Source organism: Phyllobates terribilis, unplaced genomic scaffold (assembly GCF_046119375.1).
Source record: "Phyllobates terribilis strain yellow unplaced genomic scaffold, ASM4611937v1 Scaffold_11__3_contigs__length_659146591, whole genome shotgun sequence".
Lineage (NCBI taxonomy): Eukaryota > Metazoa > Chordata > Amphibia > Anura > Dendrobatidae > Phyllobates > Phyllobates terribilis.
The window spans coordinates 482,337,651-482,360,086 of NW_027362771.1; the positions used below are offsets into that span (position 1 = coordinate 482,337,651).

Here is a 22,436-nt window from a genome sequence, read left to right on the forward strand (position 1 = left end):
ACAATCTGCATTTTTCCCCTAGTTCTATGACATATAAAAGACCTGTTGTAATCCTGTTCTTTGTTTCCGAGGATTACTTCATCAGCACATCAGTGGATCTACAGGAGCAGGTGCACCGTGTCAGGAAGCTGCATCATATGCTGGAGGTGATTGTAAACTGCAATGCCTTCCTGAGCCTGGAGCATGAGAACCTCTTTCCACTCACACAGTGAGTCATTACTAGACGTATACTGAAGTCCTAGGCAATCTTATCTAAAAACACAATCATTTATGCAATCTGATCTTCTACAGTACAGCATAATTCAGCAAAAGTTACATTTGACTTATCGTCGAGTTAACTTGTAGGTTTTGTTACCTTCAGAGATTGTTTCTGATTTTTCTCTTGTGGCAGTGTCTCCCCCAGTAATATAGGCTGGATGTGAGGTCTGTGTGTGTATCTAGGGTGCTGCTGTGTCCATTTGCTCCTATATGGCCACATTTCCACATTATCTGCAGCTTGCGTTCTCTGCCCTCCCTGTGACTGTAGATACTTTCTCCCCTTTCCATGTTTTGGAGATCTGTGAGCTACCCTCTCCTCATCCATGCTGCTAAATTTAACATAACATAGAGGAGGGAGGGGGTTGAGAGACAACTCTTTTAGATTTGTAGCCAACTCTTTTAGATTTGTAACATTTTTGCAAAGTACTCAGCTAGATAAAGGACTAACAGACAATGTGCTGGAGCAAAGTGGTAGAAAAGTTTTAGTGGAGGCTATTTAGAAAGTTGGTAACTAGTGTTGAGCGAGCTCTAAAATGCTCGGGTGCTCGAAGCTCGGGCCGAACTCACCGTGATACTCGGGTGCTCGACCCGAGCAACGAGCCCAATGTTAGTCTATGGGAGACCCGAGCATTTTTACGGCGGCACCCCCGGCAGTCTGTAGAAAGCCTAAAAAGTGCCCAAAACGATAGTGACAGTGCTTAAATGACATGGGGACAGCATGGAGATCGCCCCAGGAAGCATTTCTGACCCCCAGGTCACTGCTGTCAACAACGTGGTCAGAGGTATTAAGCCACTTTTAAGGGCTCACAGTAAAATGTTCAAAAACGAAACTGAAACTGCTTTCCTGTGAAATATGTTAAGGAACATCCTTTCCAGGGTAAAGACTTGTGTATAAGGTAAAATAAATATCCAAAAACAAAAATACACTCCACACCTTTGGCTATGTTCACAAGTAGCATTTTTTATGCGTTTTTGCACTTTTGTATTGCTTTCAACCGTGACAAATGCATTCACCGGGAAATGTCATTTTAACATTTTACAACTTTATCTAGCCATGTGCGGTGTGACACATGCATACAGTGCTGAAAAGAAATGGGAACAGCATGGGGAAGACCCCTGGAAGCATCTCTGACACCCAGGTCACTGCCTAAAAGTGTGCCCATCAGAAGTGATCCTTGCCGCAGAAGATGCAGACTTGCAACTATCCCCGTGCAAGTCCTTGTCCCAGGGCAGTGTTCAATTGTACCTCCCCCATTCCTTGCAATGCAAGCGCAAGTATGCAGCCTGCCACCCACCCACCCCCAGGCTGCAATACCATATTGCTTGCTTGCTTGCACTTGAAATTGGGCCTTTTAGGCATGTGGAGGCAGAATCTGGCCACCACTTCATGGCTGAGTCGGCGGCCTGGTATCCATACTCAGTCCCCAGCCGCCCGGCGGCCGGGTGTCCACGCTTGGTCCCCAGCCGCCAGGGGGCGGCCGGTTGTCCATACTCTGTCCCCAGCCGCCCCTATTTGTCCTGGTAACCTTCCCCACACTTTTCTTAGCCTGGCCTGCTTTAGGGCAGCATTGGCCGAGCCCACCAGACTCCACCGGTGGGCCCTGGCGTCTCCATCAGGGGAGTTGAGAGTGCCAAGGTGAGGAGCATGATGATGATGATGATAGAAGTTAGCATCTGCTTTGTTTTCTTGGAATGCAAGCGTAAGTGTGCAGCCTGCCACCCACTCACCCCCAGACTTCAATACCATACTGCTAGCTTGCTTGCACTTGAAATGAGGCTTTTTAGGCTTGTGGAGGCAGACGCGGGCCACCATGTCATGGCTGCGTCGGCGGCCTGGTATCCATACTCGGTCCCCAGCCGCCAGGGGGCGGCCGGGTGTCCATACTCTGTCCCCAGCCGCCCCGCGGGCGGGTGCCCACACACGGTCCCCAGCCGCCCCTATTTGTCCCGGTGCGCCTTATACACAAGCGCGCATACCAAAACATTACCTGTGCCCTCCCCAGTGCATTTAGTGGGAAGGACAGCCTAACCACAAACACGTGGACAAGTGAATGTGGCCAGGGATGGTCCATCTCACTGACGCCTTCACACTGGGTTAATATTGTGGAAGCCGGGACACAGTTTGACACTGGGATGCAACACGTCCTCCAGACATAGAAGATTGCTGGTCCTGGGTCAATCATGCTTCAACACAAAGTTCAGAAGGTAGACAGTATCTGTGGTCGGCCTCCTACACAATGAGTAAATTATTCATGATCATGAGGCCATCCATCTCCTTAGCTTTCTATTCCTTGGAATGCAAGCGCATGTATGTAGTAGCGGCTAGGCCTGAGATGGTCAGCGTTTTGGCGCATATCCTACCTCCTCCGAGGATTGCTGGATGTTTTCCTGCTACTATCCCAGTTCTATGACTCCCGTTAAAACAAAGCTTCAGGTGACGAATGATGGATGAGGTGGTGGCAAAGGAGAAAGAGCAGGAGGAACAGGGACCATTCACATCAATATCAGGCCAGTCAACCACACATGTCTTGTAGGATATGTTTCTGTACCAAAAGGAGCTGTTCGGCTACACCGTTATAGGGCATACAGTGAGTGCAATGCCTACCAAAAATTTCGAGGCACTCCAATGCCCCTTGGAAATGACATGGAGGTCAGAGGGCCTTAACTAAACCGTTTTTTCCATTTATAGCAACTGGGTCTCCTGTACACTGTTGGCCTAAGCAGTGAATGGAAGGCTTTCCAAAAATTATGAGGAACTGCAATGCCCCTTGAAACAGACGTGGATTACAGCGTACTAAAAACCTTCTACCCATTATTGGGGAGTGGGTCTCCCTTAGTGTTCGCCTATGCATTGAAAAGAAAAAGCTGACTAAAATTAGGAGGAAATGCAATGCCCGTTGGAAGAGTCGTGGAGGTTAGAGGTAATTAAAAACAACATTTCAATGCCCCTTGGAAGAGCTGTGGAGTTCAGAGTGGTTTAACAAGACGGTTTTAATGCCCCTTGGAAGAGACGTGGAGGTCACAGTAGCTTAACAAGACGGTTTTAATGCCCCTTGGAAGAGTGGTGGAGGTCGCAGTGGAATAAAAAGACAATATCAATGCCCTTTGGAAGAGTGGTGGAGGTCGCAGTGGAATAAAAAGACAATATCAATGCCCCTTGGAAGAGACGTGGAGGTCAGAGTGTTTTAACAAGACTGTTTTAATGCCCCTTACAACAGCCATGCAGTACAGCATATTAAAAACCATTATTCCCATTATTGGGGAGTGGGTCTCCCATAGTCTTTGCCTATGCCTTCCAAGCAAAAGCTGCCGAAAATTAGGACGGAGGAACTTGCAATGCTGCAAACACGGACCACGGTAACCCTGGTGGTATAGTGGTGGTGGAGGCTGAGGATAAGGAGAAGAGCAAAAAACAGCCGAAATGAGGAAGCGTATACCCATGTGTGGGTGTGAAGCTCTGCATGGGAATACACCTCCCAAAATAACACAGTGGATTTGACTTTATGTTACTCTGCTGTCATTTGGTGGTGATGAGAAGTCTGGCCCAATCCAGCCCTTGTTCATTTTGATAAGGGTCAGCTTGTCAGCATTGTCAGTTGACAGGCGAGTGCACTTATCAGTTGTAATTCCCCAAGCGGCACTAAAAACACGCTCCAATAACACGCTAGCAGCAGGGCAGGCCAGGACCTCCAAGGCGTACAGAGCGAGTTCAATCCAAGTGTCCAGCTTGGATACCCAATAATTAAAAGGCACGGAGGACGCTGGTACGGTCGGCAAAGTACTCCCTCACCATCTTTTGAAACTTTCCACTCCTTGTGAGAGTACCCCACGCCTCAGAGCCTGTAAGCTGGGCGGGTCTCAGAAAACTGTCCCAGAACGTTGACAGTGTTCCCCTGCCTCTGCTGGATTGGAGTTGCGTCTCTCTCGCCTGTACGCCTTGGTTGGGCAACGAACTGTGACCTCTGCCGCTAGCGTGTTCAGATGGGAATTTTTTTTAACAGTTCTGCAGCAAGGGCCTTCTGGTACTGCCCCATTTTTGTATACCTCTCCACCTAAGGAATAAGAGAGTGAAAGTTCTCCTTATAGCGGGGGTCTAAAAGTGTCACCAACCAGTAATGACTGTCACCCAATATTTTGACAACGCGAGGGTCACGGTTAAGGCAGCGTAACATAAAGTCAGCCATGCGTGCCAGATTGGTAACGGGCAAGACTTCCGTGTCCTCACCAAGATGACGACTGACCATGCTCTCCTCCTCCTCCTCCCCCCTGTCCTCAGGCCACCCATGCTGAACCGACGTTATGACAGTTGTACACATACTACCGTCTACAGAGCATGATACCAGCTCCTTTTCTTCCTCCTCCTCCTCCTCCTCCTCTCCCTCATTGTCCCCCAATGCACGTTGGGATGAGATGAGGCTGGGGTGTGTGTAATCGCCCGCTACAGCTTCTTGATCCATCTCATCATACTCTGGCTGCAATGCCTCCTCTTTAATTCTCTGCTTATAGCGTTGCAAAAGACAGACAAGTGGGATGCTGACGCTAATGATGGCGTCATCGCCACTCACCATCTTGGTGGACTCCTCAAAGTTTGTCAGGATGGTACATATGTCAGACATCCAGGTCCACTCCTGAGGTCTTATGTATGGAGTCTGACCTGAATATCGACGGCCTTGTTGCAGCTGGTACTCCACAACTGCTCTCTTCTGCTCACAAATCCTTTGCAACATGTGGAGGGTTGAGTTCCAATGTGTGGGGACATCACATACCAGTCGATGTGCCGGAAGCTGCAAACACTGCTGCAACACAGCAAGGGCGGTGGAAGCTGTAGCCGACTTGCGAAAATGAGCTGACAGGCGGTGTACTTTCACGAGCAGATCTGGCAACTCGGGGTACAATTTAAGAAACCGCTGAACCACGAGGTTAAGCACATGAGCCTGGCATGGTACGTGTGTGATCTCGCCTCGCCTCAGCCGCCACCAGGTTACGGCCATTGTCATACATGACCATGCCTGGATGTAGGTTCAGCGGTCTCAGCCACAGATCTGCCTGCTCTTTCACAGCTGTCCACAACTCACAAGCAGTGTGAGGTTTCTCACCTAAGCTTATGAGTTTCAGCACAGCCTGTTGCCGCTTGGCGGAGGCAGTACTGCAGTGCTTCCAGCTTGTAACTGATGTGGTGATATCTGAGATGGAGGCTGAACATGAGGAGGAGGAGGATGATGCGCAGGAGCTGTACACTGTGGGGGCAACTCTGACTGACATAGGGCCCGCAATCCTCGGTGTGGGGAGTTTGTGTTCCGTCCCAAAGTCCGACTGGGTCCCGGCTTCCACTATGTTTACCCAGTGTACCGTCAGGGAGATGTACCGTCCCTTGCCACAAGCACTTGTCCATGTGTCCGTTGTCAGGTGGACTCTCCCAGTAACTGCGTTGTTGAGGGCACGGCAGATGTTTTGGGACACGTGCTTGCGTAGTGCGGGGATGGTACACCGGGCAAAATAGTGTCGGCTGGGGACCGAGTACCAAGGGACGGCCACCGTCATAAGGTTGCGGAAGGATTCCGTCTCCACCAGCGTAAAAGGCAGCATTTCCAACGCAAGCAGTCGTGAGATGTGTGAATTTAGAACTGTGGCCTGTGGGGCGTTGGCTTCGAATTTGCGCTTTCGTTCAAAGGTCTAGGATATGGACAATTGAACGCTGCCATTGGACGTTGATGCTGTTTCTTGAGAAACTGCCATAACAAGTGAAGACTGAGAGGAGGGGGCATCTTTGCATGCAGTATGGACAGGGGATTGCCTTGCACGCACAACAGGGGGTTCTCTTACACGCACAACAGCGGAAGAAGCAGTGGTGACACCCGCTGACACTGGTTGTGGACCCTGGGGTTCGCCCCACAAAGTCGGGTGCTTTGCTGACATGTGCCTGATCATGCTGGTAGTGGTCAGGCTGGTAGTTTTGTCACCCCTGCTGATGCTGGCCTGGCAGGTGGTACAAATGGCCTTTTTGGGGTTATTAGCAGAGTCTTTAAAAAAAATTCCAGACTCTGGAAGACCTCCCAGTTGTACTGGCAACGTCCCTCGTGTTGGTGTTACGGGGAGCGGTTGCCCGCCTTCTGTCTGAGGCCACCACACTGCTTCTTCCTGCCTGTTGGGGTACTCTGCCTCCCTCCCCCTGTGTGCTGCTGGCCTCGCTCTGCGTGTCGTCCTGCCATGTTGGGTCAGTTACTAGATCATCCACCACCTAATCCTCTTCCACTTCCGCACCACGGTCGTCCTCCTCACTTCGTGGCAATTGTGTCTCGTCATTGTCCACCTCTTGTGACAAATTGCCAGCGTCGCCTTCCTGTGGCCGTGGCTGTTCAAATATTTGGCCATCGCTACATGGGATCTCGTCTTCCACCACTTCAAGCGGAGCAGGCGAGGGGCCCAAATATGGAAATGGACCAGTGAATAGCTCTTCAGAGTGGCCAACTGTGGGTTCAGTTGCTGTCTGACGACACTCGGCATGGTGGGAGGAAGGAGCATCAGGGTGAGGAGGAGTATGCAGTCGAGACTCACGACTACTAACACTTGACCGTGTGGAAGACAGACCGGAGGTGGTGGTGCCCAGGTGACTGGAACTATTATCTGCTATCCAATTAATAACCTGTTCACACTGATCAGTTCGCAATAGTGGTGCTGTTCTGTGCTTCCCTAGTAATTCGGTCAAGAACTGGGAGCGAGAAGATGTGGCTGTTGGTTGTGGTACATTTTCACCTTGGCCACGGCCCCGTGCTCTGCACGCACCATCACCAGAACGTCCAATTCCACGTACCTTGCCACGCACCTTGCCCATTGTAAAGGAAGTAAAATAGCTTACACTCGCACTATCAATGGCAAAAGGATAATAAAAAGGAGATTAGAACCGTGGAAGAGGAAAACCACAGTTCTAGTTCTTTGGCCTACACCAGACTCTTTTAAACAGATACAGTATATTGGTGTCTAAACAGTCAGCGAGACACTGAAAATATTTTTTTTTATGGTAAAAAGACACAAAAGTGGATAATACAGAGAGTTGAACCATGGAACTGCAAACCACAGTTATAATTTCCTGGTGTATACCAGACTTGTTAAAATAGATATATTTGTGTCTGAACAGTCAGCGACACACTCAAACTGTTTTTTTTTTATGGAAAAAAGGCACGCAGGTTGAGAACACCCAGATTTTAACCGTGGAAGAGGAAAAACACAGTTCCAGTTATCTTGCCTACACCAGACTCTTTTTAAACAGATATATTTGTGTCTGAACACTCACAGACACACTCAATTTTTTTTTTTTTTTGGGGGGGGGGGGTACCAAAAGGTTTAATAAGACGCGTATTTGTACAGTCTGACTGAGGGGAAAAAAAACAAAACAGGATTTAGATGAAAAAAAAAAGGATTTTTCCTGAGACCTGGGGATAAGTCTAGCAATTTGACCAGCAGGAGCACACAGGACTGTAATGCAGCGTTTGCTGGTATAACCACTGCGTCTCCTATACAGCCTGCCTGCCTGATATCTGGGATGGATATTAGTCCTGAGAAGAACTGTTTGTTTGATTTGGCAGGCTTTAGAGACCCTACACTAACTATTTCGCAGTATAAATCTCTCCCTAGCTCAGCAGCACTCTCCCTACACTGTCTGATCCGGAGTGACTGTGTCCAAGATGGCGGCGCCCTTTTTTAAATACTCGAGGTGACGCTGTGCGGCCAGCCAATCACTGTAATGCCCACAAACAACATGGCTGCGGCATTACAGTGACTGGCTGGCAATTCCTGCATGTTCATTGGCTCTGTAAAGAGTGCCAAACGTGCCGGTCGGAGACCCGAGCTCCCGCCCTTGTAACCCGGAAATGCTCGGTGCTCGCCGAACATCCCGAGTAGTGAGATGCTCGGGCGAGTACTGAGCAGTGTTGAGCATGCTCGCTCAACACTATTTCTTACCCAACCATTTAGGAAGCAAACGAAAAATGTAAAAAAAAATTGAAGGTATTTATTGTATTAATAGCTACACTTTAGCATCAGTTCATTTTTTCTGCGATCAGCTGCTATATGTCCTCTCTAAAAAGGGACTCTACTTTATAAGTCCCTTTCTTGTGAACTAGCTATTTAAATAGAGCATAAAATATATTTATTGGAATGCAACTTAAGAACAAAAAAACTTTTCATATTTACAATTTATTATACACTATGTAGTAAGTGAAAAAAACAGTTTTCAACAAAAACGTACTGAATAATATTTGTGCAGTCTATGAATTTGTTCTGATAAATAGTATCGCCTCCTTCATAGATGACCTCAGATCTGCCCTAATTATTTTAAGGCTAGAGAACAACCTCTCTACATGGGCAACGTCTCTAACAATTTCAGGGTATGAAGGAATTGCCTCGTGCACAGTTGGTTTTGATGAATGATTGAACTCTACTTCTTTGAGAGTAAGTGAAAAAATTTTGTAATTCCACAATTGCTCCTTTTCCAGCACGTCTCTTGGAAGATGGAATCAATTTTAGGGGTTCTGGCAGCAATAGCCAATTTCCTCACTTTGCTAATCTGAGTTGCAGCATGTCCCTCTTGCAAATTATCTCTTATTGCCAGCTGCACAACACAGCGCATGTGATAAATAGGAGAGAGGTGTGAAGCAGCTTCAACAAGATCATCTAATTGTAAAGAATCATTTTGCTGTTCTTCTGAAGTGAGGCTGAAAGGCATAAAACATGAAACCTACTATATAGGTATATGGGGATGTTTAGGTGCATTATTCTTAAATATTTATGACAATAACAGAAACCAAGTCAAGGTAGTGGACAACCTCTTTAATGTAACATATGGGTTAGGGGAATACCGAGTTACCACTTTAAGAGTGATCATCTGACCATTGCCTTTATTCATCGGTGGACAACCTCTCATGCCCACATGGGTTATTGGAGTGTGTGCTGTCAGCTTCTGTGTAATATAGATATGTAAATAAGCTAGCTCACATTAACATAGGTCTAAGGAGTGACATACCGGCGCTGGCATGCCAATGTGAGGAGGCTTATTCTCCTTGCATGCTTCTCTGGGAAATTTAATATGCAAATTGCCTCTTCAGAGAGGTAGAGGACTTGAACTCTATAGCCCCACCTGTTGGAAGAAGTGACTTGTAGGATTGCTGCATCCAACAGGTGGCGCTATAGAGTACGAGTCTTCTTCCTCTCGGAAGAGGCATTTTTCATCTCGCATTAACAGCGTGTCATACAGATTTGCTGGGCACATTCCCCTATGCCCTAATCATGTCTGTCTCTCAATTGATTTTTCCCTAAACTAAACATCAGGACTATGTCCCGACGTGTGTTTTCCAATGTGCTCGGCTTCCGCTGTAAGTGGGGGCACAGCAGTCTCAGGACCTTGTGTTGGAGTATAGTGATTGACAGCTTGGATAGCCAGCCACATTAAAACAAAGCTCTTTAGGCATTACTTACATCTTAAATGTTTCTATATTCCCTTCCCTCAGGTCCTGTTTGAAATACTACAAAGAGAACCCGTGGAACGAGGAGCACGTGTTCCGGCTCCCAATCCGACCTAGCGTCATCAGCAGCTTCTACCAGAAGTAAGTAGAGATGTTCTCAGGTAACCAGAAGTGAAGAAATGATGTGTAGTGTGATGGATAATATTAACTGAGTGTCTAATAACCCAACACCACCTGAATGAGATAGAGGGAAGAGCCCCACAAAAAAGAAAAAAACAACTTCTGCTTTGGCCTCTCCATAAATTACATGGCTGACCATTTATCTGAATGACTGCCATGTAATACTACATAGAATATCCTTTACGATGTGCTAATAGCAGTGTCGTGCTGTTGTTACATTAGATTTAATAGGATCGGAGGATTTTGTACATGGACAGATTTTGGTGAAAATGTGAATACTTGTATTTCACGGTTACCTGAAAAATAGGATTGTTATATAACAAGGTTTATTATAATTTTTTTTTTTTTACAGCTCATTTGGTGGCAAATCACTAGAATATGCCAATAGCTACTAATTGCTAATATTGTAGTGTTCAAAATAATAGCTGTCCAATATGACTAACCAGATTAATCACTGTTTTTGGTATAAATTATATTACCACATGTCAAACAATTTACCAGTTGGTGCAACAGATTCTAAGAAAACCACCAGGCTCCGCATTCATTATCTGCATGTTTTTGAGTCTGTGTTTTTGAATGATTAATTGAAAAAGGGTGTGTTCAAAATAATAGCAGAGTGGAGTTCAATTAGTGAGGTCACTCATTCTGTGAAGAAACACGTGTGAATCAGGTGGCCCTTATTTAGGAGTGAAGCCAGCACATGTTGTACATGCATTTCTCCTTGAAAGCCTGAGAAATATGGGTCTTTTGAGACATTGTCCATAAGAACTGCGTACTTTGATTAAAATGTTGAGCGGGTAAAACTTATAACGAAGTGCAGACAATGATAGGCTGTTCAGCTTAAATGATATCCAATGCTTTAAAATGGAAAGCAAAACCAGAGAGACGTGGAAGAAAACTGAGGACTACCATTCGAATTGATCGAAGAGTAGCCAGAATGGCAAAGGCTCAGCCAATGATCAGCTCCAGGATGATCAAAGACAGTTACCTGTGAGTACTGTGACCATTAGAAGACGCCTGTGGAAAGCTAATCTATTAGCAAAAAGTCCCCACGGTAAAAAAAAAAAGACCTGTACTGAAGTGGATACAATTTGCCAAAGAACACATCAAAATCGAACACATCGAAAGAGAAATGGTGAAATATTTTTCGCACTGATGAAAGTAAAATTGTTGTTTTTGGGTCCAAGGGCTGTAGACAATTCGTCAGATGACCCCCAAACTCTGCATTCAAGCCACAGTACACTCTGAAGACCGTGAAGTATGGTAGTGCAAGCATCATGATATGGGCATGTTTCTCTTACTATTGAGCCGGACCAATTTACCGCATACCAGGGATCATGGACCAGTTTGCATAAAAATACTTGAAGAGGTCATGTTGCCTTACACTGAAGAGGATATGCCCTTGAAATGGGTGTTTCAACAAGACAATGACCCTAAACACACCAGTAAAAGAGCAAAATCTTGGTTCCAGTCCAAGAAAATTAAGGTTATGGAGTGACCAGCCCAATCCTCAGACCTTAATCCGATAGAACACTTGTGGGGTGACATCAAAAATACAGTTTCTGAGGCAAAGCCAACAAATGCCAAAAAATTGTGTTATTCCAGCCCAGCATCCTGGGCTGGAATAACAGATGACAGGTGCTAGAAGTTGGCTGACTCTATGCAACATAGATGTTAACCAGTTCTAAAAAACTGTGGGTATACAACTAAATATTAGGTTAGTGATTTGTAAAGACAAATTCGGACACTGAGATGATCACATCGCCTCCTGAAGAAGTAGGGAAACGTACGTTGGGGCGTTCATCTGATGGGTTCACATAGAGGTAAGTATGCCACGTTGTTATTTTCTTGATTACTCTGCATGCAGGCCTGGTAGTTTGCACCAGCAGCTAGTTGTGTGGCATGTTCTCAATGTCTATTATTACCACATCTTATATTCTTTCATGTTTTTCCTGGGTATGTGATTTATAAGAACTTTATAGGATACTTATTGATACATTGTCTAATGACATTTTGACTTCTAGTATATTCATTACCTTATTGCTCATTAGAGTATTATGCTTTAGACATTATTTGCTCATTCATTTTACACCCATCAGTTGATTTGTTTGAGGGTACTTTGCTTTATTGATATGTACATGTATTCATGTTTTTAATAATAAAATATGTATTTTAATTGGAAAATTTCTCACTCTATTTTTGTAACTGAGGTGGCACTCAGTTTTTCTATGTATGTTTATAGATTTTTGAGTGTTTTTCCACTCACTACAATGGATCTGGTATAGGCATCTTTTCCGACTTATTGCCCAAAGTTCATCTTTTCTGTAAAGTAGTTAAAAAATTAGATACATTTCTGTTTATGTTTTGAATTAGAAAACAGTGTGCAATGTTCCCAATGCTTGGAAATAAAAACTAGTATAACGATTTTGTGCTTAACTCATGTTTTTGAACACGCTATTATTTTGAACACTACTGTAAGTTTGATGTGGTCTGTGATCATAAATCCGCTGACTAGAGCTCGGAAACAAACTAACAGATGAATGAGTTACAAACTTGCCAGAGAGTCATAGCAGGCTGACTGATGGATTCTCAGTTAACTCATTTTTCAGCCAACATTAGTGCAAGCGACGATAATGTATGTAAAGCGCAGCGGAATATGTTAGCGCTATATAAAAATAAAGATTATTATTATTAACACAGAGGCTATAGATTGCAAGTTGTGCAAAATTTTTACTAAAACCCAATTGCAAAAATGATTTAAGTCCCAACCATATGCATTTAAGTAAAAAAACAAAAACACAAAAAAACTGTCTTCCAAAGGTTGACTACCCTTTTAACCAGTTCCAGACCCGACTATTTTCTCCCTTCCTGACCAGGCATATTGTTTAGGTTTTTTAATACATATACTTTTAACAACTCTAAAAAAAAAATGTCTCATTCGGATATTCAAAAATCCTTTGCCTCTTTTCTATGCAATATGCGGAGCTTAATTTTTATTTCATTTTTATATTACATTTTCCCCAAATATAAGGAAAAAGTAACACAAAATAGGATATTTTTAATGTTTTTACGACCACAAAGGACAACTAAACATTTTAAATTGCTTTCCCCTTTCCATAGAAATTATTTTTATATATTGGGCATATTTTTTTCCTCACAGGGCAGAGCTATAAACCGTGATTTGAACTCTGTCTTGGAGTGTGTCTGTAGGTTTTGTTTTATTTTTTAATATTTTTTTTAATTTATTTCACACACTGTGCCCCCTCATAAGGTATTAAGACCTTTTGGAGAAGCATTTTAACATATTATTCTTTTCATTGCTGACTTCCTTGATATATTAGCCCCATTTACTGGGGAAATTCGGGATTCTGCCAAGATAGCAGAACTACTTGGGTCTCCTAGGACCCAGCAGCTCCTTCTCCCCACACCCAGTGATCACATGATAGCTAGGTCTGGAGGAGACTTGCTTGTTCAGCTCTGTGTATACAGCAATCAGGGAGGCAGCCCTGGTAGTAAACCATCTCCGCCTTCTCTGTGGAAAGTCCAGCTTTGTCTGATGGCTCCTGCAACTACATGATCACGTGAAAGAAACTTAATTTGCATTGACATTTTAGAATGTTAGTGCAGAGTAAATAAAGTGCGGACCCCCCTGGACGTTTAAAGTCTATGGGTGGTTCGGAAATAGTTAAGGTCCCTAAGAACATGCTATAGAGTTGTTTGAAGTGTTTGTCAATGACTAAAAGAAGGGTTTGCTGCCATTTTTTTTCAAAAACCTTTTGCCTATGGACAAGCGTGAAGAGGAGATTAGCACATACCAAATTATTGACCATATTTGCTTTTGTTGCCCGGCCCTTTCCTGTCCTCTAATAACTTGTAGTTTCCTTCACTCTCTGTCTATGTGCCCTGGACTGTCACAGGGAGAAACCGCACCTCTCGTTGTATACAGACATGCTTGATTGATTGACGCTGTGCCTATAACATGTGTATCATGATGTATGATTAGTCCAATGCCAGGAGATGTTATAGTAGATCACTTTAAATCCAATGTCTTCCTACAGTTCTCACCCACAGACATGGAGAGTGGAGATCCTCAGTGGACATGGGCAGAAGGAAGTCAAAACTATGTGGCAGCTAAGTGCCAGACCCCCTGTAGACCACGTGTCATTCGATGTTCCAGGTACTGAACCCAATCTGTGATAATCCATATTTTACCTTCTGTTTCACATTCTTACATGATAGAAAATACCAGACGGCAGAGATGAGAGCTCAGCAGCAGAAGTTCAGTAAGCGGTGATGGATGGATAGAAATGTTAAGAAGCTTCAGAAATGTTGGTGTCACCTGTCATTGTAATCCTGCCAGTGGTCATAATGAGCCTACTGAAATTTCTTCCTGAAATCTAGTTAGCTGAGTTACTGGTAAGCTGAGCAGCAGTACTCAATGTCAAGCAGCAGCCACAAAAGCAAACAAAATTTTAGGGCTTATAAAAAGAGAGATAAAATCCTGCCATCCCAACGTATTGTTACCCTTCTATAAATCGCTGGTGAGGCCACATCTAGATTATGGGATTCAGTTTTGAGCTCCACATTTTAAAAAGGATATTCAGAAGTTAGTCAGTGCAAAGGTGGGAAACTAAATTATTACAAGGGATGGAAGGTCTCTCATCTGATGAGAGGTTGGAAAAGTTGGGCTTGTTTAGCTTAGAAAAACAACGCCTCAGAGGGGATCTCAATTACATGTATAAATATATATGTGTGGTCAGTACAAAGGACTGGCACATGACTTATTCCTTCCAAAGACCATACTAAGAACCAGGGGGCACTCATTACAGGTGTAAGAAAGGCGATTCAGGCACCTAAACAGGAAAGGGTTCTTTACAGTCAGAGCAGTCAGAATGTGGAATGTCAACCACAAGAGGTGGTAATTGTCGTTACTATAACAGATTAAAAAAAAAAAGGGTTGGATGATTTACTCAGCACACAAAACATTGTGAGTTATAGATAATTTAGTGACAAAAAAATGTCTTTTTTTTTTTTCAACCTATGTAGACATCATGGAATTATGGAAATCACGGGATTTATAGATATATTAATGTTATGAAAAAATGCAAACATTGAGATGTTTTGAAAATTTTTGTTTCCATTTTTTATCATTTGTTTACTATTAACATGTGTATCGATCCTGTGATTTTCACAATTCCACGTCTTCCTCTTGTTGTTGCAGTTTCAGTGTTGAGGTGTGTAGAGGTATATACTTAATGGGGTGTAAAAGCAATGGCCATGAGTTAAATGACCTGATATTTGATGCTGTGCCACCAGATCATTACTGGAAGATTTTGAGCAGCAGAAATAACATCCCCTCTGGACAATATGCACCAGACATTAATTTATTGCATATATTAGAAATTTACTGTTTATTAAAAATGTATGGAATATTTAGAAACCAATGTTCATTTTTATCAAGTAAGATTTAATTTACAAAATGTGAAAATGTGCAAGTCCTCAATGTTGTCAGAGGAATGCCGTACGTAGACATTAGATTTTAGTTGAAAGCAAATATTTGGAAATGAGCATGCATTCTTACTACAGATAGGAAGAGCGCTCATCGGTTCTGTCTACATACAGGGTCCGTTTACTGTTATGTTCTCTTTCACGCCTGTGTATATGTGGTAATGCTTATTGTCTTGAACGTGTTTTCTTATGGAGTTGATTTGATACTATATTATTGTGTTGCTAGATGTCCAGAATGACATGACAACGAGCGGAGAAAGTGAAGATATTCCTTATTACCAGTCACAGATCAGCTGCAGTCAAGTGCACTTCTTATGAAAATGAGCAGTCAGGTAATGCCACATGCATCCCATTGCGATATCACTTTGTAAATGGTGTCTTTTTTTCCTCTGACATTTAGTTATGTCTTTGGTCCAACTTGGGCTTTATTCACACAACCATCTTTCTCATTCATGTGCTGTCCATTTTTTAAAAAAGTCCCATGCAATTTCATGGAGCTGTTCACACATTAATGGAAACCTGTTCATGACGTATTCTGATCCATTTTGTGGATCTCCATAAACTTGAGTTTTATCTCCGTGAGCTTTGTTTTTTACAGAAACAAAGTATGAACATGGTCATGTGAATAAGGCTTAAAGATGCCACAAACCTTAGATAACTGTTGACCAAAAGCGTTCTCTCCCAATTCCCCCATACACATGAATGCTCGGCCCAGCGTTTGTGTTTTTAATGAGGAAAGGAGAGTAAGCCGCTGCCAGACTCCACTGGTTTCAGCTCCTCTTCAGAGAGAACGAAAGGATCGGGTGTCTAAAGCCAAATTTCCCTGTTGTGGGCAACTCGAGGCCCCATACACATTAGGGCTCCTATTTTTTCAGATTGGCATTTCATACATTAGTCTTAATAAGGGACGTGCAGGAATAAGATGCGCTGTATTCATGAAGAGTGAATCAGGGGCATGCGCCTCACCAGCAATGTTACTCCAGTCAGGGATGACACCACTTTTGATTGATTTGACAGGCAGGCATTTTCATGCCCTATTCCTTCCCTGCTTCTCCCTAGCCATACCCAATTTTGCAGAGCTGGCCAAAAGTGGAGTGAAAACGCCCAAAACTCCACACTTTTTTTTTCAATTTTGGTGGGACCATCTAGGCCCTGATTCAAAAGCATGCCAACTTTAACGTCTATGGGGAACTTATATTATCAGACATTTGCCAAATATAATATTTTAATCCATTAACTGATGTTTTTTTGGAAGGTCACATTACTTTACTTGCATATTGTTCTGTATAGGCTCTGTTCTGTAGGTGATATGCTGTTGTGTTATTGTAATGGGGTGGGCACTTAAAGGGAACCTGTCATGTCTGATAACACTAAGGTTAATCTGCAGATTAATAGTGTTATGGAGGTGCCCAGCCAAGGTAAATGCTGCATCCGGGAGTAAATTAACTTTCTCCTGGAAGGCGTCAGCTTTCAGTCCTGCAGGCGTGCCCAGAGTAATTACAGTCACCGCTCACAGCACGCAGAACAGTGGCTGTAAATACACCCCAGCATTGACTGACAGTCAGCTAAGCAGTGCATCAGTGCAGAGCGAGCGGTCAGTCAGTGTCAGAGTGTACTTACACTCTGCAGATAAAGGGTTAATCTGCAGGTTAATTGTGTCATCGGACGTTACAGCAAGGCTGTGGAGTCTTTGTCATGGAAATTGAGGAGTGGGAGGTTTGGCTTACTGACTCCACAGCCCTGCATGACAGGTTACCTTTAAATACACATTTGCACTTAGACAAAATCACTTACCAACCACCCTTTATTCTTTCTATTCTTTTTATTCTTAGAAATGAGAAATTGTAAAGAATGAAATGTCATCATTCTTTTTACTGTAGATTTATTGACACAATTTGCAAAAAATAAACACTTTCCACATTGTATCTACTACACCAGCAGCATTGTCCATAGTCTACATCCAAAGGCTTTTCATCAAAGTCTACAACATCATGAAGATCAGCCCAATGAACTGCACACAAAACATTCAGCATTTTTATCCCTGTGCCCCAAAAGTTTGCTGTAAACCTTTGGAAAGGCGCTGCATCTTGGAATATACAATAGTTAATACAGTTTTGTGATCTGATTCCTTTCTGAATTATTAAGCTCAATAAACTATAGGAAAAATCCATTACAATCTAAAAATCACTACCCATCAAGTGTACATACTCGCAGTCCTCTTCTGTTAAGGCCATGTCTGAGCTCCATTTATCACTGCATGCCTGTTCTTCAGTAGAGAACCAGATGAAGAGGTCTTTAAGTCTTTGTTCTGGGCGGAGTTGATAGCACTCATCAGATGGTGATTTTCTGTGTATAATGTTCTTTGTCCTAGTTCTTTCTGCGCAGGAGGATCATCAAGAGTACAGCGCTGATGAGAATGCACAGAGTACAGACCGTGGGCACCACAATCTCAGTCACCATCTCCATGTGACTGGTCAGTGGGTCTAGGATGAGAAAATTCCACCATATGAACAGTATTGGACGGTCTAGCCCTGCAAGCTTTCCTCGTTATTATATAATACTTCATTAGATATTCCTGACTGCTATGTGACTTGCATGCAAAACATCCTAACAAATTTATCACCATGCCTTTCCCTCCAGTAATAACATTATTTAGCATGACAGAAGGTCAAGGGATCCTGGTTCAAGATGGTGATAGACATAGAATAATTACTGACAATCAGGATGGCCCATATCATGCTTCCAACATGTTTGTACCATGTCTGAAGCTACATGGTAATGCTATGGGCAGCCCCAGTGTCTCATATCTCATAAAGCTGTAGAAGAGGATATCCCTAGATTATATTTCAACCGGACTAACAATCTATTTTTCACCAAGATCTGGTGCATGTACAAAAGACGAGTTTTCACTTAGGGCATATATACCATATTGGTTTTTGAAAGCACATCTTACCATAAATTAGCCGCAGTAAATTTGCAGCCGCATTCCTCTGTTCCTCTGATTTTTCAAGAAGAAAAGAGACAAAAGTGGAGTGAGCATGGAAATCTGATGACGTAAAATCCCGCACAATTCCAAGTTGTTACAGCTCCACGACACGCGGCTTGGTGTGCTGTGAGTTTACACAGGCGCTCCTACATCTTAACCATCTACATACAGGGATTTTCTGTAATGGCTTGGCATCCTTAGCAGAGGTGACCAGAACAATGCAGAAGGTTCTAAATCCAAACATCATTTTACTATAACTTGTTCCATACAGCACCACCATTTTAACTTTTTGGTAGAAGCAGCTTGGTCCCACAGTTCTCTCCCACATTGGAGAATGATAAAGTATTTCACCATCCACTGCTTGAATGAACATTCCTTGAATATGTCTTATATTATAGCATTGGACTCAACAATGTTCGTATTAATGTCCGTGATCTCATTGCTAGAGTGGTAATGCCGTGTCTTAGCTCTCTGTTTATCTTAAAGGGAGTTTATCAGAAGGATTTCACACCCCAAACTATTTATATGCAAATGTAGATCTTTCAAAGACAAGTACAACAGTACCTTCACATGGCCATTTCCTTCATCCAGGACCTAGAAATTAGCATTTGAATTAATATGCAAATGAGGCTGAAGGACTCTGGTAGATCTGTAGCCTCTTTCACTCCAGCTCTATCCCTGCCCATTGCCGCTTGAGGTTGCGGTAGACAGGAAATAGAGCTGGAGTGACAGAGTCATCAGATCTTCCATAGTTATTCACCCTCATTTGCATATCAATTCAAACGCCGATTTCTCAGTAAGGCCGGGGTCCCACTAGCGATATGCTAATGACATTCGGCTCGCACAGCGAGGATCGCAGCACAGCTGCAGAGGGGATGGAGAAAGTAATTTCTCCATCTCCTCTGTTGCTGGCATCAGTGGAATCGCTCTGCACTCTGGTAATATCCGAGTCCAGAGCAATGTTTCACACGCACCCATAGATTATATGGGTGCGTCCGATCCGATTCCAGCATGCAATCGCAGCATGCTGCGTTTTTTTTCCAGCCCGATCACAATCTGATTGGCACTGGAAGAAAAAAAACGCAACTGAGCACAGAAACATAGGATTAAATTGGTCCGAATGCAATCCGATTTTTCATCGAATTGCATTCGTCCGATTTAATCGCAAGTGAGAGCAAGCCCTTACAGAGGAACAAACGTGACCATGTAAACTTATTTACAGACTTGTCTTTGGAAGAGCTACATGTTCATATAAATAGTTTGGGGTGTGAAATCCTGCTGACAGATTCCCTTTAATCTTCTACAGGAGAACACAGCGGCTTATGAAAGGGTCTGTCTCATATGGATATGGAGTACTGTTCCAAACTGCACATAGAACGAATATTTATCTTGCAAAATTATTTTCGAGCAGACACTAACACAATTTTAAGTATAAACTACCCCAACTTCATATCAATCTTTGAAGAACAGCCGTATTATTTTTTTTTTATGCGTTTCTGCATATTAACATATTCGAGTCATATTTTGACACTTTATATTCCATCCAAAAACCTGGAGCACATCTCAAAGTGAGGTTGGAAAACTTTTAAAAACCTTTCTATGGTGGGACATACTCCAATTTTTTGGCAAGGAATAAATGGATGATGCAGAAAATATGGCTATGTAAAGCCTCCTTTTCCTGATTTGGAATTTGAGATGTTCACTGACTTATAGGAACTGTTTTCAGGTTTCTATTCTTATGATCTGATTTGGATTGTTTTGTATTGGGATGAATATTAAGGCATGACTGAGAATGAGTTGATCCCATGTAGATGCAACAGCTCAGAAGTAGATCTTGTGGTTTGGAAAAGCTGAATTGTTATGTATGTAGATGTGAATCAATTGTTTTTGTCCAATTCTACTTATGACGTTGTTGTTTTTCTTGCTTCTATGTGAAATACACTGTTCATATTTTTTGATGTTTTTATATATTTGAATCCAGTATCCGATTTGCAATATTAATAAAAAAACAAACATAAAGTCTGATGGATGTAATTAATATTAGTAATATACAATTCATACACTGCACTGAGATCCAACAATATTTTAAACGTAATCATCAAGGGCTTTGTTCTTTGCCTCTTTATACTTTTCCATCATTTATTAGGCATAAGATACCCACACAGACAGGCAAACCCCCTTCTTCCTAAAGTCTTACAATGGTCCAGGAAACTGAAGTATTGAGTTGCTTCTAGGGTTTTTGTACTGACATGAAAAAAAAAAAAACACTGGCTCTAGACCCATGGCGATGAGATGAGTCAACTAGTTTGGTGCGTTAGGCTGTCAATCTAATATGTATAGGTACACCCAGCCTGATCCTTATGCATGTTGGATAGGTAGGGGTCGGCACCGTCACGCTTTTACCTCATTGTTCTGTACATTGTCCACCATTCAAGTGATTGGAACAAAGTTGCAATACCCAAAACTGCAATGAAGAAATAACAGAGTTCCTGCTCCGCTGCCTCTTTACACTGAGAGATCGATATGCAGTGGCATGTAAAAGTTTGGGCACCCCTGGTCAAAATCACTGTTATTGTGAACAGTTAAGCAAGTTGAAGATGAAATGATCTCTAAAAGGCATATTGTTAAAGCTGACATATTTCAGTTGTATTTTAGGCAAATAAATATATAGTCTTTTTTTTTTCATGTTAGAAAATTACAATAAGGGAAATGGGCCTATGCAAAAGTTTGGGCACCCTTGGAGATTTGTGTGCTTTGATAATTTTGACCAAGGTTTCTGACCTTAATTAGTCTGTTAGGGTTATGGCTTGTTCACTACCATCGTTAGGAAATGCCAGGTGATGAAAATTTCCCAGCTTTATAAAAACCAAGCCTCCTCTAACTTTATGCCAAAAAAACAGCAGCCATGGGTTCTTCTAAGCAGCTGCCTAGCACTCTGAAAATGAAAATGAAAATGGTGGAGGCCCATAAAGCAGGAGAAGGCTAAAAGAAGATAGCAAAGTGTTTTCAAGTTGCCCTTTCCTCAGTTTGAAATGTAATTAAGAAATGGTAGTTAACAGAAACAGTGGAGGTCAAGATAAGGTCTGGAAGACCAAGCAAAATTTTAGTGAGAGCTGTTCGTACTATTGCTAGAGAGGCAAATCAGAACCCCCGCTTAACCTCAAAAGATCTACAGAAAGATTTAGCAGGCTCTAGCTTTGTGGTTCATTGTTCTACTGTTCAGAGACACCTGCACAAATATGACCTTCATGGAAGAGTCATCAGAAGAAAACCTCTCCTGCAGCCTCACCATAAAATTCAGCATCAGAAGTATGCAAAAGAACATCTAAACAAGCCTGATACATTTTGGAAACAAGTTCTGTCGACCGAAAAGGTTAAAATAGAAGTCTTTGGCCACAATGATCAAAGGTATGTGTGGAGAAAGAAGGCCACCAAATTTCAGGAAAATAACATCTCGCCAACTATTAAGCATGGGGGTGGATCAATCATGCTTTGGGGTTGTGTTGCAGCCGATGGTACAGGGGACATTTCACGGGTAGATGGAACAATGGATTCAATGAAATTTCAACAAATTCTTGATGCAAACATAACACCATCTGTAAAAAAGCTGAAGTTGAAAAGAGGATGGCTTCTACAAATGGTTAATGATCGTAAACAAACCTCAAAATCCACAATAGGCTACCTCAAAAGGTGCAAGCTGAAGGTTTTACAATGGCCCTCACAGTCCCCTCTTCTGAACATCATTGAAAATCTGGCTACATCTCAAAATAGAAGTGCATGCAAGATGACCAAGGAATCTCAGAGAACTGGAAGTATTTTCCAAGGAAGAATGGATGAAAATCCCTCAAACAACAATGGAAAGACTCTTGTCTTGCTACAAAAAGCTTTTACAAGCTGTGATACTTTCAAAAGGGGGTGCTACTAGGTACTAACCATGCAGGATGCCCAAACTTTTGCATTGGTCCATTTTCCTTTTTCGTCATTTTTAAAATGTAAAAGATTAAAAATATATATTTTTTGCCTAAAATACAAAGGAAATCTGTTAT

At 42.7% G+C, this 22,436-nt stretch overlaps 2 protein-coding genes across 2 annotated transcripts in view; one reads left to right on the forward strand and one right to left on the reverse strand.

Moving 5' to 3' along the window:
- ZWILCH (zwilch kinetochore protein) overlaps positions 1–20,409 on the forward strand; it is a 55,588-nt gene extending 35,179 nt beyond the window's left edge. Inside the window, exons 15-19 of the mRNA XM_073653449.1 lie at positions 72–208; positions 9,762–9,857; positions 13,955–14,073; positions 15,631–15,736; positions 17,776–20,409. Of these exons, the coding sequence (XP_073509550.1) occupies positions 72–208; positions 9,762–9,857; positions 13,955–14,073; positions 15,631–15,722 (444 nt within the window). The 3' untranslated portion in view covers positions 15,723–15,736; positions 17,776–20,409. The remainder of the gene's footprint in view (positions 1–71; positions 209–9,761; positions 9,858–13,954; positions 14,074–15,630; positions 15,737–17,775) is intronic.
- LCTL (lactase like) overlaps positions 17,534–22,436 on the reverse strand; it is a 40,711-nt gene continuing 35,808 nt past the window's right edge. The window contains exons 13-14 of the mRNA XM_073653451.1: positions 18,358–18,402; positions 17,534–17,887 (exon numbers count right to left, since the gene is read on the reverse strand). Of these exons, the coding sequence (XP_073509552.1) occupies positions 17,772–17,887; positions 18,358–18,402 (161 nt within the window). The 3' untranslated portion in view covers positions 17,534–17,771. The remainder of the gene's footprint in view (positions 17,888–18,357; positions 18,403–22,436) is intronic.